The following is a 20,040-nucleotide window of genomic DNA, read 5'->3' on the forward strand; positions in this document are numbered from 1 at the left end:
TGAACCTTGGAAGGTGTGATAGAGAAATTTCAGTACTGACCACTCCAGGCACTTTTGTTTTGTTTGTTTTCGAGGTAGGGTCTCACTCTGGCCCAGGTCTTAACCTGGAATTCAGTATGTAGTCTTAGGTTGGCCTCGAACTCATGGCGATCCTCCTTCTGCCTCCTGAGTGCTGGGATTAAAGGCGTGTGCCACCATGCCTGGCTTAACTCCGGTCACTTCTTTCCAGCACCATGATGCCTTCTGAGTCATCCCAAGGTCACTGCCATCTGAAAAGAGGATTCTCTACCAAAAGTGAGAGTAGCATTAATATATGGGTATGAACATAAAGAGAAGTGCTTACTGGGCAATTTAATAAGCATAGTATATACATTTAGCCAGACAGCAGCAGACGTTACACCCCTAGGGCTCATGACTACCCCTGTATTAAGTTTTCAGTATCAGGGTTATATTCACTCCAGTTGAGTGAGAGGGCAGTTGGTTTCCTCCTTGACAGATGTGCCACTATTGCATCCATTGGCTCATTTGGCCTGGCTTGCCAAACTTAAGACTTGCAATGTCCAGTATTGAGTATCTTCACTGGTGATTTCTCATTTTCCCATCGAACTAATTGCATGAAAAAACTCAATTTTGTTCCTCCGAACAGGTAGCTATATTTCTGAGACTTCTGAGAACTGTCAAAACATAAAATCCTATAACCGGGCATATTGACTGTATATCTAACCCTAACCCTTTGTATATATTTAATAAAACACAGATAAGAGCCAGTGTATTCATTGATGATTATAGCTTTCTGCTTTTCCTGAGGTAGGCAATGGATCACTTGGAGTCCTTCATTGCAGAGTGTGATCGGAGAACTGAGCTTGCTAAGAAACGGCTGGCTGAAACACAGGAGGAGATCAGTGCAGAAGTTTCTGCAAAGGTATGTCTGGGGACTTTAGATAAATCTCTTGAGTATTTGGCTATTTATTGCTGTTGTCTTCTCCCTCATGCATTTTTTATTTTTGTTTTTCGAGGTAGGGCTTCACTCTAGCCCATGGTTTACTGAAATTTACTATGTAGTCTCAGGGTTGACTCAAACTCACATTGATCTTCCTACCTCTGCCTCTCTAGTGGTGGGATTAAAGGCATGTGCCACCATACCTGGGTAATTTTCTTTTTTTTTAAGTTAGAGTCTTGCTCTAGCCCACACTGACCTGGAATTCTCAGGTGGCCTTAAACTTGTGGCGATCCTCCTATCTTTGCCTCCTGAGTGTTGGGATTAAAGGCGTGTACCACATCTCGGCTTTTTTTTTTTTAACTGTCAAAAATCATATCCACATAAAACCGGAAACAAAAATTTTTTTTATGGAAGTGATCAAGCTGTGGTATATATCCCCTTGGTGCAGTGAAAGATAAATCTGTAGAAGACAAACCTGGAAGCTCAGCTGTCTTGTCCCCTTTTCAATGGAACTAGTATTCCTTGATTTCTTAGGCTTTATGCTAATTGGGTAAAAAGATGCTATTGTCTGTAGGTGAATCAGTTATTCACTGTTTTTCTTGCCTAACTTTGTCTATTAAACCTAGATATTTTATTTCCTATACCTAGAACACTAAACTAATAACACATAAAGGCAGCCACTGGACATGATGATACATGCCTTTAATCCTAGCGCTCTGGAGACAGGGGTGGGAAGATCTCTGAGTTGACCTTTTTGTGCTTTTTTTTCTCTTTTCTTTCCTTTTTTAAAAAAAATATTTATTTATTTGAGAGAGAGAGGCGCGCGCGCGCGCGCGCGCACACACACACACACACACACACGGAGAGGTAAATATAGAGAAAAAGAGAATGGGCATGTCCGGACATCTAGACACATGCGCCCCCTTGTGCCTCTGGCTTATGTGGCACCTGGAGAATCATCCCTGGGTCCTTAGGCTTAGCAGGCAAACATCTTAACGACTAAGACATTCCCCAGCCATGCTTTTTGTTTTTTCAATGAGAGAGAGAATTGGAATGCCAGGGCCTTCAGTCTCTGTAATTGAACTTCAGATGCGTGTGCCACCTGATCATGTACAACCTTTTGCACTTGCATCACCTGGCTTACATGAAACCTGGAGAGTTGAGCATAGGCCCTTAGGCTGTGCAGGCAAGCACTTTAACTGCTAAGGCATCTCTCCAGCTCATTTTTTGGGGGATGGGGAGTTCCAAGGTAGGCTTTTACTCTAGCCCGGGCTGACCTGGAATTCACTATATAGTCTCATGGTTGCCTTGAACTCTTGGAGATCCTCCTACCTCTGCTTTCCAAGTGCTAGGATTAAAGGCATGTGCCACCATGCCCTACAAAATGTGCTAGTTTTTAAAATATGCTGATTTGTCTGCATTTTAGGACCCTGTGAAGACTTTGCATGTAACAAAAGAAGTGTTTTGTTGCTATATAAGGAGTAACAATGAATACTCTGTGCTGGGTGTGATGGCCATGGCTTTAATCCTAGCATACTGGAGGCACAGGTAGGAGGATCATTGAGTTCAAGGCCATTCTAAGATAATATAGTAAATTGCCTGCAAAGTGTAAGGACTAGTGTTTTTAATCTCTAGATCCCACATAGAAACACAGGGATGTAAGCACACAATGTCGCACATGCACCAAGAGGGCTTACGTACGTGTCTGTAGTTCATTTGTATCAGCTCAAGGCCATTTATTTGCCTCTGTCTCAAATAATAATAAGCTGGAGAGATGACTTAGAGGTTAAGGTGATTGCCTGTGAAGCGTAAGGACCCAGGTTTGATTCCTCAGTACTCAAGTAAGCCAGATGCTCATAGTGACACATATGTCTGGAGTTTGTTTGTAGTGGCTGGAGGTCCTGATATGCGCCCAGTCTCTCTTTCTGCCAAATAAATAAATGAAAAATAAAATGTTTAAAAAATAACAAAACAGGGAGGTAATATGATGGAGAATGGAATTTCAAATGGGAAAGTGTGGGGGTGGGGAGGGAGGGAATTACCATGGGATATATTTTATAATCATGGAAAATGTTAATAAAAATTAAAAAAAAAAAAAAAAAAAACAGTGGACACCCAGAAGAACATTCATTCCCAAACAACACCCAGTTAGTATATTTATGTACAGACCTTCACTGAAAATTTAAATATAATCTAGCACTGGGTGTAGTGGTGTATGCCTTTAATCTCAGCACTGGGAAGCAGAGGTAGAAGGATCACTGTTTGAGGCCATACTGAGACTACATAGTGAATTCCAGGTCAGCCTGAGCTAGAGTGAGACCCTATCTCAAAAATAAATAAATTAAGTAAAATAAAGTCCAGGGATCCAATCAGATTCAGTGAATGTAGATACAAAATATGTGCAAGAAAATAATTAAAAGATTGGTGGTTTTTTTGGGCTGGAGAGATGGCTTAGTGGTTAAGGCACTTGCCTGTGAAGCCTAAGGACCCATGTTCAACTCTCTAGATCCAGTGTAAGCACAAAGGTGAGGCAAGTGCAAGGTCACACTTGCTCACTAGGCAGCACATGTGTCTGGAGTTTGATTAGAGTGGCTGAGGTCTTGGTGTGCCAGTTCTCTCTCTCTAAAATAACAACAACAGCAACAACAAAAAGATTGGTGGGGTTTTTTTTCCCCTTGATATATTTTTTAATTTTTTTTTGTTTTTTTTAATTTTTATTTATTTGTTTGAGAGTGATAAACAGAGAGAGGAAGAGGCAGATAGAGAGAGAGAGAGAGAGAGAGAATGAGAATGGGTACGCCAGGGCCTCCAGCCACTGTGAATGAAGTCCAGGTGCGTGCGCCCCCTTGTGTACCTGGCTAATGTGGATCCTGGGGAATCGAGCCTCAAACTGGGATCCTTAGGCTTCACAGGCGAGCGCTTAACCACTAAGCCATTTCTCCAGTCCCCCTTGATATTTTGAGGTAGGGACCTACTGTAGTTTAGGCTAACCTAGAATTCACTATGTAGTCTCAGGGTGGCCTTGAACTCATGGTGATCCTCCTACCTCTGCCTCCCAAGTGCTGGGATTAAAGGCATGGGCCACCATGCCTGGCTCAGATTGGTGGTTTTTATGTTTGATAAAATGTCAAAATTCAGGGGCTGGAGAGATGGCTTAGCAGTTAAACACTTGCCTGTGAAGCCTAAGGATCCCGGTTCGAGGCTCGATTCCCCAGGTCCCACATTAGCCAGATGCACAAGAGGGCGCAAGTGTCTGGTGTTCGTTTGCAGTGGCTGGAGGCCCTGGCATGCCCATTCTCTCTCTTCTCTCCCTATCTGCCTCTTTCTCTCTGTCACTATCAAATAAAAAAAAAAAAAATTAAAAAAAAAAAGACAAAAAATGTCAAAATTCAGAACTGTCTTCATTTGTGCTTGTATGAGTCCAACTGTCTTTATATTTTTATTTTACAAAGAGATTGTAGTTTTTATTTTTTTTTTAATTGTTTATATATTTATTTGAGAGTGACAGGCAGAGAAAGAGGCAGAGAGAAAGAGATAGAATGGGCTTGATAGGGGCCTCTAGCCACTGCAAACGAACTTCAGACACATGTGCCACCTTTAGGGAGAGAGAGATAGCGAGAGTTCATGCACATACTAGGGCCTCTAGCCACTGCAAATGAACTCCAGATGCATGGGCCACCTTGTGCATCTGGCTTATGTGGGTTGTGGGTACTTAAACTTGGGTCCTTTGGCTTTGCAGGCAAGTGACTTAACTCCTAAGCCATCCCTCTGGCCCCTATTTATTATTTTTATTTGGATGTAGGGTCTTGCTGTAGCAAATATGTAGGGTGGCAATGAACTCAGTGATCCTCCTACCCCTACCTCCCACGTGCTGGAGTTAAAGGCATGACCCACTATACCCAGCTAATATTTTTATTTATTTACTTATTTGAAAGACAAAGAGAAAGAATATGGGTGTGCCAGGCCCTCTTGCTGCTTCAGATGAACTCAGATACATGCACCATTTTGTTCTTGTGACTTTTTAAAACTTATTTATTAGAGGCAGAGTGCAAGAGTGAGAATGGGAATGGGCACGCCAGGGCTTCCAGCCACTGCAAACAAACTCCAGACGAAGGTTCCCCCCTTGTGCATTTGGCTAACCGTGGGTCCTGGGGAATTGAACCTGGGCCCTCTGGCTTTGCAGGCAAGTGCCTTAACTGCTAAGCCATCCCTCGAGCCCTGTACTTGTGACTTTATGTAGGTACTGGGAATTGAACATAGACTGGTATGTCTTATAAGCAAGTCCCCCTAACTGCTGTGCCATTTCCCTGACCCATAATGAAATTTTGGTTCCAAAAGATATGCTAGCCAGCCATGGTGGTACATGCCTTTAATCCCAGCACTTGGGAGGCAGAGGTAGGAGAATTGCTGTGAGTTCAAGGCCAACCTGAGACTACATAATGAATTCCAGGTCAGCCTGGGCTAGAGTGAGACTCTACCTTGAAAACCAAAAAGAAAAAAAGAAAAAAGTGCTAAGGGCTGGAGAGATGGCTTTGCAGGTAAGGCACTTGCCTGTAAAGCCCATGACCCGAGGTTGATTCCCTAGTACCTATGTAAAGGCAGCTGTAGTGGCATGTATATTTGGAGTTCCTTTGCAGTGGCTGGAGGCCCTGGTGTCCCCATTTTCTATTTCCTTACCTCCTTTTCTGTCTATCTCTCTCTGTCTACTTGCAAATTAATAAATAAAAACTATATCTTAAATATGCTAATAATTATGAATCTTAATATTCTCCGCTTATAAGTTTTTTTATGTACTTAATTGAGGCAGAGAGAGAGAGAAAGAGACAGACAGAGAATATGGGCGCACCAGGGCTTCCTTCCACTGTTAAAAACTCCAGACAAGTGTGCCACTTTGTGCATCTGACTTTACATCGGTACTAGGGAATTGAACCTTGCTTGCTGAGCCTTCCCCAATCCAAGATGTTCCATTTGTTTTCAGGGATATAGGCCAGAAATGCACCATGAGAAAGCCTTGTGTTCTTTGTATTCTGAATCTTGATGCTAGGTGCCTTTATCTGATTCTCTCCTCAGGCAGAAAAAGTCCATGAGTTGAATGAAGAAATAGGAAAACTCCTTGCTAAAGCTGAACAGTTAGGAGCTGAAGGAAATGTGGATGAATCCCAGAAGATTCTTATGGAAGTGGAGAAAGTTCGTGCAAAGAAAAAAGAAGCAGAGGTTGGTGAAAGAAATGTCTAAAGTAAAAGGAAGGCATGGTGCACATGCCTATGATCCCTATGCTTGGGAGGCAGAGCCAAAAAGATCAGGAATTCAAGGCCAGCCTTGAATTTGAGTTCGAGGCCAAGCTGGGTTACTTGTGACCCTACTTTGAACAAAACAAAAAGAAAGTAGCCTGTCGTGGTGATGCAGGCCCTTTTTGGTTTTCTATTTTATTATTATTATTATTGTTGTTTTTGGCTTTTCAAGGTACTGTCTCATTCTGCCTCAGGCTGATCTGGAGTTCACTATGTAGTCTCAGGGTGTCCTCGAAGTCTCAGCGATCCTACCTCTGCTCCCAACTGCTGGGATTAAATGCATGTGCCACCACATCTGGCTGTCTTTTTTTTAATTGCTTTGTTTTTACTTATTATTATTATATATTATTATTATTATTTTGTTTTGTTTTGTTCTTTGAGGTAGGGTTTCACTCTAGTCCAGGATGACTTGGAATTCACTATGTGGTGTCAAGGTGGCATCAAACTCATGGTGATCCTCCTACCTCTGCCTCCCAAGTGCTGGGATTATGTGCCACCTTCACGGGGTTTTTTATTGGTGGTGGTGGTTGTTTTTATTTATTTATTTTTTTTTTTTTGAGGTAGGGTCTCACTCTAGCCCAGACTGACCTGGAATTCATTCTGTAGTCTCAGGGTGGCCTTGAACTCACTGTGATCCGCCTATCTCTGCCTCCCAAGTGCTGGGATTAAAGGTGTGCACCACCACACCTGGCACCTCCTGTTTTTTAATAATATTTTAAATATTTTATTTTTATTTATTTATTTTTTGGTTTTTTGAGGTAAGGTCTTCCTCTAACCCAGGCTGACCTGGAATTCACTATGTAGTCTCAGGCTGGCCTCGAACTTACTGCAGTCCTCCTACCTCTGCCTCTCGAGTGCTGGAATTAAAGGCGTGCGCCACCATGCCTGGCCCTATTTCTAATATTTTAAAAATAATTTAATTTAATTTATTTATTTGAGTGAATGAAAGAGGCAGAGAGAGAGAATGGGTTCCAGGGCCTCCAGCCACTGCAAACAAACTCCAGATGCATGCGCTACCTTGTGCATCTAGCTAACCTTGGTTGTCCCAGGTAGAGTCTCATTCTAGCTCAGGCCTGGAATTCACTATGTAGTCTTGGTGTCCTCAAACTCACAGCAATCCTCCTACCTCTGCCTCCCAAGTGCTGGGATTAAAGGTGTATGCTACTACACCCTGCTGAAGCCTGGAGAGATGGTTTAGCAGTTAAGGTGCATGCCTGTAAAGCCTAAGGATCCATATTTGAATCTCCAGATCCCATGTAAGCTAGATGCACAAATGTGACACATGCATTCAAGTTCACACATACCATGTGCACAAGGTGGCACCTATGTCTGGAGTAGATTACAGTGGCTAGAGGACTTCTCTAACCAAAAGTGAGAGTAGCATTAATATATGGGTATAAACATTAAGAGAAGTGCTTACTGGGCAGTTTGGTGAGCATAGTATATACATTTAGCCATATAGCAGCAGATGTTACAACCCTAGGGCTCATGGCTACTCCTGTTGTAGGTTTTTAGTATCAGGGATGTATTCCTTCCCATGGAGTGGGCCTCCAGTCCAATTGGCAGTTGGTTTCCCACATAACAGTTGTGCTACTATTTTACCCATTGGCCCATTTGGCCTTGCTGGCCAAATTTAAGATTCGCAGTGTCCACTGTTGAGTATTGTCACTGGTGATTTCTCTCTCTCCCATGGAACTGCATGCAGCATAGCTTTTTCTTTCCGCAGGTCTACATGGGGGAAGTTTTCAGCTCAGTTACAACAGGATCTCTCAGTGACCTTGTAGCCTAAGTATGTTGAGTCTTTAGCAATAGGGTCTTATTATTCCTGGTGGAAACCAAGGGCCTCAGCAATGAACATTTTGGTTTTTAAGGCAAGATGTACTTACTGAGTTATGATAAGAAAAATGCTGAAACATTCTCTTTCTCAAGAAAACAGCTACATGTAGCATGCGGAAAGAAGGGAAAACTTAGGTGATTCAAGGGAAAAACATGCTTGCCTAATATACTTAAGAGCATGCACATGACAATTCCAGTTGCAACTCAGCAATCATTATGCAAACCATGAGGAGCCTGGCTAAAAAATAGCTCCATTTTGCAGATGTAAAATTTTACCTGAGAGCTGGAGAGATAGCTTAGTGGTTAAGGTGTTTGCCTGCAAAGCCAAAGGACCCTGGTTTGATTCACCAGGACCCATGTTAGCCAGATGCACAAGGGGTTGTATATGTCTGGAGTTTGTTTGCAGTGGCTAGAGGCTCTGGAGCACCCATTCTGTCTCTCTCCCCTTCTTTCTCTGTCAAATAAATAAAATATTTTTTTAAATCCTCACTGTATAAATTACACATTAAAAATTTTTTTCCCTGAAAGAATTTTTTAAAATACTTTATTTATTTGGGGGTGGAACCCTCTAGGTGTTGTGAAAGAAATCCAGATGCATTCGCCATGTTGCGGATCTGCCTTGTGTGGGTATTGGGGAATTGAACATGGGGCACTGGGCTTCACAGGGCTGACAAGCCATGTCTCTAGCCCTCAAAAGGATAATTTTCTTTTAAATTCAATTTTTATTTATCTATTTGAGAGAGAAAAACAGAGATTGGATGCACCAGGGCCTCTAGCTGCTACAAACTAACTCCAGATGCATGTGCCACCTTGTGCATCTGGCTTACAAAGGTCCTGGGGAATTGAACCTTGGTCCTTTGGCTGTGCAGGCAAGTGCCTTACCACTAAGCCATTTTTCTAGTCATGAATAATTATTTTTTCTTTTGAGAACAACCACCTCTTTCATTTCACTAACTATTTTCATTTTGGAAGGTGGTACATAGTGGCACTTCTGAATACCTCATCTTTGTCTCTCCCCTACTCCCTTTTCTCTAGGAAGAATACAGGAATTCCATGCCTGCCTCTAGTTTTCAACAGCAAAAGCTACGTGTCTGTGAGGTTTGTTCAGCCTACCTTGGTCTCCATGACAATGACCGTCGTCTGGCAGACCACTTTGGGGGCAAGTTACACTTGGGATTCATCCAGATCCGAGAGAAGCTTGATCAGCTGAGGGTATGTTGATGTATTTTGTTTCTGGAGTAGTCTTTGGATTCTTGTGGTTGCCTTTATATTCTTTAGTTATAAAAATGGCTGCCAGTGCTTTGTTTTCTTTTGTTTTATGGTAGGGATCTCCCTCTAGCCCATGCTGACCTGGAAGTCACTGTGTAGTCTCAGGCTGGCCTTGAACTCATAGGGATGCTCCTACGTCTGCCTCCTAAGTGGTGGGATTAATGGCATGCGCCACCACGCCCAGCATAAATGTGTGCTTTTTTTTAAAATTAATTAATTATATTTGAGAGAGACAGAGAAGGAGAGAGAGAGAATGGGCGTGCCAGGGCATCTAGCCTCTGCAGATGGACTCCAGATGCATGCACCATCTTGTACATCTTGCTTACGTAGGTCCTGTGGAATCAAACCTAGGTCATTTGGCTTTGCAGACAAGTGCCTTAACAGCTAAGCCATCTCTCCAGCCACAAATGCTTTAAATTGGGTTGAATATGTTTTGGGGCCTCTATTTTTTAGTAGTGTTGGGGGTTGATCCAGGGCCCTCATGCACTCTAAGTCAAGTACTCTACTACTGAGTTAAATCCTCAGCTGAACTTGTTTCTAATACATTGAGTTGTCCTGAATGATTGTCAACTGATGGTGCCTCTTTATTCACTATGTACTAGAACTGTAATAGGCTATAGGGAGCCTTCCTTGAATATGCCTGAGATGTGAAAGTACAGTCAAAGGGCCCCTCATTGCTTTATGTAGAATACTACAATACTTTCGACCTAAATCAGTGCCAAATGACCTTAACATGCTTCCAGGAAGGTGCTGCTTATTTAGGCAACAGAAGCTAGAGTTCTTCACCCCAGGAGGGGTTTCCTTAGGTGATGGGTGATCTTGGAGCTGGATTGGCACTGAGGGTGTTCTCAAAACATCTTCCAAAGCTGGGTGTGGTGGCACACACCTTTAAAAGATGTGGGAGTTCTGTGTTTAATTATCTTACCATTCCATTAAGTGTTCATACTTGGTTTTTCGAGTCAGGGTCTCACTCTAGCCCAGGCTGACCTGGAATTCACTGTGTATTCTCAAGATGGCCTCGGAGTTAGGGTGATCCTCTTACCTCTGCCTCCTGAGTGCTGGGATTAAAGGTGTGTGCCACCATGGCCAGCTCATCCCAGTTTTTTTGTTGTTTTGTTTTGTTTTTAGGGGTAGGGTCTCTGTAGTTCAGGCAGGCTGACCTGGAATTCCCTATGTAGTCTCAGGGTGACCTTGAACTCACTACGATCCTCCTACCTCTGCCTTATGAGTGCTGGGATTAAAGCCATGTACCACCATGCCTGGCTGTGTTCACATTTTTTATTTAATTTTTTTTTTTTTTTTTTTTTTTTGGTTTTTCGAGGTAGGGTCTCACTTTGGCTCAGGCTGACCTGGAATTCACTATGTAGTCTCAGGGTGGCCTCGAACTCTCGGTGATCCTCCTACCTCTGCCTCCCGAGTGCTGGGATTAAAGGCATGCGCCACCACGCCTGGCTTTTTATTTAATTTTTTAAAATTTTTATTCATTTGAGAGAGAATTGGTGTGCCAGGACCTCCAGCCCCTTTTGCATCTGGTTTATATAGGTCTTGGGGATTCAAACTTGGGTCCTTTGGCTATGCAGGCAAGTGCCTTAACTTCTAAGCCATCCCTCCAGCCCAGCTGTTCACACTTTAATTTTAATTTTTATTTATTTATTTATTTTATTATCAACTTCCATGATTATAAAAAATACCCCATGGTAATACCTTCCCTCCCCCACTTACCTCTTTGAAACTCCATTCTCCATCATACCCCTCCCCATCTCAATCAGTCTCTCTTTTACTTTGATGTCATGATCTTTTCCTCCTCTTATGATGGTCTTATGCAGGTAGTGTCAGGCACTGTGAGGCCAGGGATATCCAGGCCATTTTGTGTCTGGAGGGAGCATGTTGTATGGAGTCCTGCTCTTCCTTTGGCTCTTACATTCTTTCTGCTACCTCTTCTGCATTAGACCCTGAGCCTTGGAAGGTGTGATAGAGATATTGCAGTAACTGAGTACTGTGGTCATTTCTTTCCATCACCATGATACCTTCTGAGTCCCAAGGTCACTGCCATCTGATTTTTATTATTATTTATTTATTTATTTGGGAGAGTGGGGAGGGAGAGAGAGAGGAAGGGAGGGGATGGGCATGCCAGGGCTTCCAGCCACTGCAAAGGAACTCCAGATGCATCCGCCCCCATGTGCATCTGGCTTACATGGGTCCTAGAGAATCGAACTGGGATCCTTTGACTTTGCAGGCAAATGCCTTAACCGCTAAGCCATCTCTCCAGCCCCTAAGGTATTCACACTTTAAAAAATATATATTTTAAAAGCTGGGCATGGTGGTGCATGCCTTTAATACCAGGACTCTGGAGGCAGAGGTAGGAGGATCGCTGTGAGTTCAAGGCCACCCTGAGACTACAAAGTAAATTCCAGGTCAGCCTGGGCTAGAGTGAGACCCTACCTCTAACCCCCCCCCAAAAAAAAATATATATATAATATATATAATGCTATTCATGTATTTATTTGATATGGGTATGCCAGGGCCTCTAGCCACTGCAAACAAATTACAGATGCCATGCACCACCTTGTATATCTGGCTTTACATGGGTACTGGGGAATCGAACCAAGGTTGTTAGGCTTTGCAGGCAGTCACTTTAACTGTTGAGTCGTCTCTCCAGCCCAAGTGTTTAAACCTTTATGAGTATTTGATTTTCTAGCTGTGTAAGGTTCGTGATATTTTAGGAGGGAGGTGATGCCACACACAGGCCTGTTTTTAGACTTGTTCTAGGCATGAGTATTCATGGGAGCTGTGGAACTGACACTTTCACTGTCTATATTGTATGCCTTGTTTGGATCTATGATGTGGCCAGATACCTGGAGTGTGAGACAGGACAGCTCTTGGGTCTTGTGGTTCATTCATATCTGGAGAATGCTTGTTTTATTCCCACTGCTCTTGGAATTTCCTCTATGCCATCCCTGGCCACTTTTTGTTTTACTTGGTCTGACTTCCATTTAGGGGTTCATTTCATGCTACAGAGATGAGGAGCATTCCAGGGCTTAGACTCAGTGTTGAGAATGAAGCTAGGCTGGCACCCGGTACTTTTCAGCAAGCTGAAGTTGACGGTATTGCAGCAGTGGAGTTTCTTACAGCTTCCTGCCTTCCATTGTATTCAAGACCAAATGAGTAAGTGTGCAGCTGCAGAGGCTTATGGGCTTACCACTCCATTAGTTGTGCTAAAGCCAGGGCAGCATTCTGCACCCAGGCAACAAGCTGCATCTAGAGCTCTTCCCAACAGCAGGCTCTATGTGGTCTGTCACATTTGATCTCCTTTACCACAAAGCTCTTGGGGAGACTGTATGCTAAACAAGTAACTTTAATTCCCTGTGAGTTAGAGGTTCAACCCCTCAGAATATGCAATTTGTCAACACATTTATAAAATAATTATAAAACTTTTTTTCATTTATTATGATTAGGAAATTTCAAAAATGGATGGAATCCTGTTTCCTAAGTGGTTCCCTTGCTCTTCCCTTAATTTTCATTTTTTTAGAAAACTGTGGCAGAAAAGCATGAGAAGAGAAATCAAGATCGCTTGAGGAGAAGAGAGGAGAGAGAGCGGGAGGAGCGGCTAAGCAGGAGGTTAGTGTGGATGAGCCTCATGAAATTACTGCTCCATCTGCTGCAGTGTGGTCTGGAGTAATCAAGATCTGCTAGATACCAAGGTGGCCATTAAAAGACAAACAATGTGCAGCATTTTTAGTCTAGCAAAGTGCAGCACGTGCTAATCTGAATGATGGGAAGGATGGTTAAACAAGGAGCAACTCTGCCCTTACCACACAGAGCCAGCTCCTCTCACAACCTGGCACATGGCCTCTAGCAAATAGGGGAGGCAAAAACTGATCTGCTGGGGGAGACATGATGCTGACTTATGCCAGTGCACTTCTGTGTGGGGGAGTCATTTACTTTAGGCTGAGGCAGTGGAAGCTTTGGATGATCTCAGGTATTTGTGTGTGTGAGGGGGTGCACATACATGTTTGTGGGTATACATGGTTATGGAAGCTAGAGGTCACTGTCAAGGGCTTTTTCAGTTGCTGTTCACTTTATTATGATTTTATTTTTGAGGCAGTCTGTCTCTGAACTTGAACTGCACAGATTCAGCTAGACTAGCGGGACAGTAAGCTCCAGGATTCTCCATCCTGTTTGCCTCTTCAAAACTGAGATTACAGGTTTGCGCAGCATGCACAATTTATTTTTTATTTTTCCAGGTAAGGTTTCACTCTAGTTTAGGCTTACCTGGAATTCACTCTGTTTTCTCAGGGTGGCCTCGAACTCATGGTGATCCTCCTACCTCTGCCTCCTGAGTGCTGGGACTAAATGCGTGCGCCACCACACCCAGCTCACAACTTTTTTACTTATTTGAGAGAGATTGGTAATGGGTGCAGCAGGAACTCTCTTTCTGCTACAAATGAATTACAGATATGTGTCCATGTTGTGCACCTGGCTTTATATGAGCTATTTCCCCAGTCTGTTTATTATTAATTTTTTTGTAAGAATGGGAGAGAATGGGTACACATAAGCCACTTTGTGGATCTGGCTTTACATGGGTACTGGGAATCAAATCCAGGCTATTAGGCTTTGCAAGCAAGTGCCTTTAACCACTATACCCTCTCTCAAGCTCCTCTTTCATTTTAATGTGGTTGCTGAGGCTCTGAACACAGGTCCTCATTCTTGTATAGTAAGCACTTTGTATCAGTAGTCATCTGTCTCATCGATACCTGGACTCTGACTTTTTATGTATTCCATGATGTGATGGCACTGAAGAATCTCTCCCATAGGATATGAAGTTGGGATACTCTGCTGCCCTTTGTAGGAGAATGTAAAATGTTTGGGTGAAGCAATAACACCAGTGAGGCTCTGGTAGGAGAATGCAAGCAAAGGTGGAGTATGAGTGTGGTCTAGGGTAGAACTGACAGGTATTACTGGTTGACTGAAGTGTGCAAAGAAGGAATGAAGCTAACTTCATGGCTTCTGGCCTATAGTTGCCACAACCTGGATTGGGAGCATGGAGCTGGGATTACAAGTTAGAATTGAGCTCAAAGCAGAGGACAAACCAGAAGTGACCACACCTTCCTAAAGGGTAGTCTCATTGTCCTCGAAAAGTTCCTATGCCTTACTGAAATAGGTATGTTGTGCCTATTAAACTGCCCCAAGTGAGACTCTGACTTAAATCAATAGCAACAAAAGAAATATTTTTTAACTTTATTTATTTATTTGAAAGAGAGAAAAAGGCAGAGAGCGGGAGAGAGAGAATGGGTGCGCCAGGGCCCCTAGCCACTGCAAACGAACTCCAGACACATGCACCCCCTTATGCATCTGGCTTACATGGGTCCTAGGGAATCAAACCGAGGTCCTTTGGCTTTACAGGCAAGCACCTTAATAGCTATGCCATATCTCCAGCCCTGGTATCTAGTTTGTTTTTTTTTTTTTTAATTTTTTGTTTATTTTTATTTATTTGAGAGTGACAGACAGAGGGAAAGGGGGGGGATGAATGGGCATGCCAGGGCCTCCAGCCACTGCAAACGAACTCCAGATGCATGCACCCCCTTGTGCATCTGGCTAACATGGGCCTCAAACCGGGGTTCTTAGACGTCACAGGCAAGTGCTTAACTGCCAAGCCATCGCTCCAGCCCCCTGGTATCTTTTTTTGTTGTTACTGTTGACTCTGAATTTAATGGAAGTTTCTTGCAGCAACATCAGTATGTGTGGGAGGCTATTATTTGGTTGAACTCTGTAAATTTAACAGTGGTTATACCACTGAAGAAAATTTCTTGCTACTTCAGAAACCATTGACTTTGAGTAACTCCTCAGGAGAGGTTGGAGAGGGGGTTCCTCATGAGCTCCTCTAACTATCCATGACATCCATTATGAGCTTGTTAATTCTATGGTTACATCCTGTCTAGAAGACAATGTTCCATAATACTCTTGCCATCCTCTGGCTCTTACATTGATTCTGCCTCCTCTTCTGTATTGTTCCCTGAGCCTTGTAGGGGGTGATATAGATGTTGTGTTTTGCACTGAACAATCAGTGGTTTGAGCTCTTCCCAATAGTTCACCACCCACTGTACAAAGAACCTCTCTGACCAAAGCTCAAGGCAGCACTGATCTTATGAACATAAACAAATATTTGGAGGGCAGTATGATGGCCACAGCATAACCATTTAGCCAAATAGCAGTAATAGGCTTTCTTCCTTCCTAGAGCTTCTACCCTCCCCACTACAGGCTTTTTTTTTTTTTTTTTTTTTTTTTTTTTTTGAGAGGGGCAGACAGAGAGAATGGGTGTACCAGGGCAAATGAACTCCAGATGTTACATGGGTACTGGATCCTTAGGCTTCACAGGCAAGCGTCTTAACTGCTAAGCCGATTCTCCAGCCCTGTTCTTTTCCCTTTCCTAGGTCTGGATCAAGAACCCGAGATCGCAGGAGGTAGGTTTCAGTCAAATGTCTTTCTATAAGCATTTTTGTTTCTTAATACTTAATTAATTGCTTACTAGGCAACACTAGCTTGTGAAGGGGTGGCACAAGGTTGTGTTAGGACTTAGCCCCAGTAGAAGGACCCTCCTACCTGGTAAGAGGGAAGACCCAGGACCTGCAGGCCAACCAGGAATGTAAGGTTGTGTGATTTCAAAAGATATCATTCCACTGGGCGTGGTGGCGCATGCCTTTAATCTCAGCACTTGGGAGGCAGAGGTAGGAAGATCACTGTGAGTTGGGAGCCTACCTGAGACTTAATTTCAGGTCAACGTAGGCTACACTGAGACCCTACCTTGGTGGGGTGGGGGGATCATTCCAAGGGAAAGGTTTACACATCTGAATTCAGAGGATTATTTCAATCCCAAATTGTACTTTTGTGGGGGAAATAGTAATCTGAAGGCAGAAGCTGAAAAGAATGGAGAGGCATGGTGGTGGGCCCTTGTGGTGGTTTACTCTTTAGTTTGTGGGTCCCCACAGCCTTCTGGGTTTTTCCAGGTCACGATCCCGTGATCGGCGTCGGAGACGGTCAAGATCTACCTCCCGAGAGCGACGGAAGTTGTCTCGGTCCTGGTCCCGAGATAGACACCGGCGCCACCGCAGCCGTTCCCGCAGCCACAGCAGGGGACATCGCCGGGTTTCCAGGGACCAGAGTGTGAAATACAAGTAACTACTCTGACTCCTTCAGTAGCTACAGCCAGGAGTGAGCTCCTCCTCTTTGTGTTCCCAGGGTCTTCTGGGAGTCTGTCAGTTTGGGCCTGTGGTAGAGACAAAGCTAGACTTATGGGTAGCCAGGCTGGCCAGCTAAGACCGAGTGCTAGGACCTTAGTGAGGGGAAAGTAGTATGTGGGAACCCAGTGCTCAGAATAGGATTGGGTTGTGGAGGAGCTCATGCATGTTGGGTCCTTTGGGTGGCACTGCACTGGGCTAGTGTTCCATGCACTTTCACTTGGAACAGAGCAGCCAAGACTTGTGTCATAACCAGGTCCTCCTGTATTTTTTATTTTGACACTGGCTTTCATTCTGTAACTCAGGCTGGCCTTGAACTCATTATCCAAGTGCTGGAATTAAAAGTTTGTCATGGGGGTTGGAGAGATGGCTTACTGGTTAAGACATATGCCTGCAAAGCGTAAGGACCCAGGTTCAAATCTCCAGGTCCCATGTAAGCCAGATGCATATGGTGGCACATGCCCGGTTCAGTTGTGGTTTTTAGTTTTGGTTTCTCTCTTTTTCCAATTATATTTTTACATATTAGATAATATTCCATATGGGGTTTTTTTTTTTTTTTTTTTTTGGTTTTTTGAGGCAGGGTCTCGTTCTAGCTTAGGCTGACCCCTGAAATTCACTATGTAGTCTTAGGGTGGCCTCCAACTCATGTTGATCCTCCTACCTCTGCCTCCCGAGTGCTGGGAAAGGCATGTGCCACCATGCCCAGCTTATTTTTTTTTTTTAATCAATAACATTTTTAAACTTTTAATTTGAGAGAGGGGGTCCACACCAGGGCCTCCAGCCACTGCAGACAAACTCCAGACATATGCGCCACCTGTGCATCTGGCTTATGTGGGTCCTGGGGAATCAAAGGTGGGTACTCTGCCTTTGCAGGCAAACACCTTAACTGCTAAGCCATCCCTCCAGCCCCTATGTGTTTAATTTTGTCATGTTGTTCTTGCCTTTGTTTATGTTACACTAAAGAATTTTCATTTTATTAAAAATCTTGAGCCAGGTGCCCGGTGTGGTGGCACACGCCTTTAATCCCAGCACTTGGGAGGCAGAGGTAGGAAGAATGCCATGAGTTGCTAGAGTGAGACCCTACCTCGGGGAAAAAAAAAAATCTTGAGCCAGAAGCTGGGCTTGGTGGCTCAGGCCTTTAATCCCAGCACTCGGGTGACAGAGGTAGGAGAATCTTTGAATTTGAGGCCAGCCTGAGTGTGAATTCAAGGTCATCTGGGGCTAGAGTAAGACCCTACCAAGATTGGCGGGGAGGGACTGGAGAGATGGCTTAGTGGTTAAGGCACTTGCCTGCAAAGCTAAAGGACCTTGGTTTGATCCCCCAGTACCAGGTAAGCCAGTTGCACAAGGTGGTGCATGCATCTGGAGTTCATTTGCAATGAGTGGAGGCCCTGGTGTGCTCTTTCTCTCTCTCACTCTGCCTGTTTCCCACTGTCAAGTAAATAATTTTTTTTTTTTTTTTTTTTTGAGGTAGAGTCTCATTGTAACCCAGGCTGACCTGGAATTTACTATGTAGTTTCAGGGTGGTCTTGAATTCACAGCAGTCCTCCTGCCTCTGCCCCTTGAGTGCTGGGATTAAAGGCGTGTACCACTATACCTGGCTCTAGTTTTTTTTTTTTTTTTTTTTTTTTTTGGCTGTTCAAGGTAGGGTCTCTCTCTAGTCCAGGCTGACCTGGAATTCACTATGGAGTATCAGGGTGGCATTAAATTCATGGCAATCCATCTACCTTTGCCTCTTGAGTACTGGGATTAAAGGTGTGCACCACCATGGCTGGCTCTTGTTAATTTTTAAAACAATATTTATGTGCTGGAGAGATGGCTTAATGGTTAAGGCTCTTACCTGCAAAGCCTAAGAACCCAGGTTCATTTCCCCAGTACCTTTGTAAGCCAGATGCACAAAGTGGCGCATGTGTCTGGAGTTTTTTTGCAACGGGTAGAGGCCCTGGCGTGCCCTTTCTCTACCTCCCTCCTTCTCTCCCCCCACCCCTAGTAAATAAAAATAAATAAATAAAATGAAAACTCCAGACACGTGCTGCTTTGTACATCTGGCTTTACATGGATACTGGGCAATCGAACCTGAGCCATCAAGGTTTGCTAACAAATGCCATTAACTGCTGGGCCATCTTTCCAGCCCTCTTAGTTAATTTTGAGACCAGAGCTAACTTACTGCTTAGGCTAACCTGGAACTCAAGATCCGCTAAGCCATATCCAGCTCAAATTGAAAAAAATGTTGAATGTTTCCTGTATGGTGGCTTAGATACCATATGAAAGCTGGCTTAGCTACTTTTTCTGCTAAGGGTCTCCTGAGGTATGGTGGGGCCATAACCTTCCTTATCTCTAGTTGATAGCCTGCCCTACTGATAACCATGAGTCAGCCAGAAAGAGCTGCCTCTGTTGAGCCTCTTGTTCCCTTTTCCCAGGTTCTCCAGGGAGCGCACATTGAGAGAGGAATCCTGGGAGTATAGGCAGAACGAGCGAGGGCCCACTGACTGGAGGCTGGAGAGCTCCAATGGGAAGAGTTTGTCTCGGAAGTCGGAGGAGAAGGAGGCTGGCGAAATCTGAACCTGGCGCTAGCCCTGTAAATAGTCTGATAAAATGTTCAGCACATCCTAAAATTACCATTTATATTTGCTGAGTACAACTCATCTTTTTGTAGGTTAAATTTCTATTGTTTGGCTCTAGCTGTGAGTTTCTAGAATTGTTCAGAGCTGCTCCTGTGTTGGGGTTATGTTGTATAGGAACAAATAAACCTGGTGGTTGCTCCCTGACAGCTGTATTGGGTTTCTGTTGTGAATCTGTTACAGAGGCACCTCATTGTGACCCAGTACCAGTAGACCCAAGGGCTGTGCTGCCTTGACCTCAGAAACTGTCAGGCCACTTATTTGCAAGCAGAGAGAGACAGACTCAACAATGGACACACCTGGGCATAGTGCCACTTTGTGTGTCCAGCTTTATGTGGATACTGGGAAATTGAATCTGGGTCATTAGGCTTTGCAGGTAAATGCCTTAACCTGAGCCATCTCTTCAACCCTACCACTTTTGAATTTTGGCATCCTGCATGCCAAGACACATGAGACACTCCACTGAGCCAAGTGTGTATGGGTACCCTGCTCTGCTCACTTGCATCTCAGCTGCTCATCTACTCCCTCAGTGTAGGTTATGTGGGGGCAGGTTATGTTCCACACACATTTCTAAAGGAAAAGCTGCATGTCTGGTCAGGTAAGCTGGACTGTAATGTAATTCTTTGATATCACTTAGGACAAAGACCCAAGAATAATGTCCATTTGGGTGAGCCTCCCATCCCTGGTCCTCCAGGTGGAACTCAAGTTCAACTCTGCTTTCCTGGTTTTCCTGGAGGGAGGGCTTGCACTTGGGTTCCCTGTTTCTAGGTAGATAATTCTAACTAGATGTGGCTGCTGAAGGCAGAACTTGACTGGGCCTTAACCAGACTGCCCTTACCTCATGGCCA

The 20,040-nt window shown here is 44.0% G+C and overlaps 1 protein-coding gene across 4 annotated transcripts in view; it reads left to right on the top strand.

The window, feature by feature from the left end:
• Luc7l (LUC7 like) overlaps window positions 1–19,339 on the top strand; it is a 36,894-nt gene extending 17,555 nt beyond the window's left edge. For 3 of the 4 annotated variants that reach the window (XM_045130170.1, XM_004652110.2, XM_045130169.1), the window contains 7 exons: window positions 812–922; window positions 6,011–6,154; window positions 9,103–9,279; window positions 12,866–12,954; window positions 15,768–15,797; window positions 16,341–16,508; window positions 18,992–19,339. In XM_045130170.1, coding sequence (XP_044986105.1) covers window positions 812–922; window positions 6,011–6,154; window positions 9,103–9,279; window positions 12,866–12,954; window positions 15,768–15,797; window positions 16,341–16,508; window positions 18,992–19,133 — 861 coding nt within the window. In that variant the 3' untranslated portion in view covers window positions 19,134–19,339. Of the gene's footprint in view, window positions 1–811; window positions 923–6,010; window positions 6,155–9,102; window positions 9,280–12,865; window positions 12,955–15,767; window positions 15,798–16,340; window positions 16,546–18,991 lie in introns of all 4 variants that reach the window. The other variant, XM_004652111.2, reaches the window with a different exon arrangement.
• Window positions 19,340–20,040: the final 701 nt, after the last annotated feature.

Source organism: Jaculus jaculus, chromosome 11, assembly GCF_020740685.1.
Source record: "Jaculus jaculus isolate mJacJac1 chromosome 11, mJacJac1.mat.Y.cur, whole genome shotgun sequence".
In the NCBI taxonomy this organism is placed as follows: Eukaryota; Metazoa; Chordata; class Mammalia; order Rodentia; family Dipodidae; genus Jaculus; species Jaculus jaculus.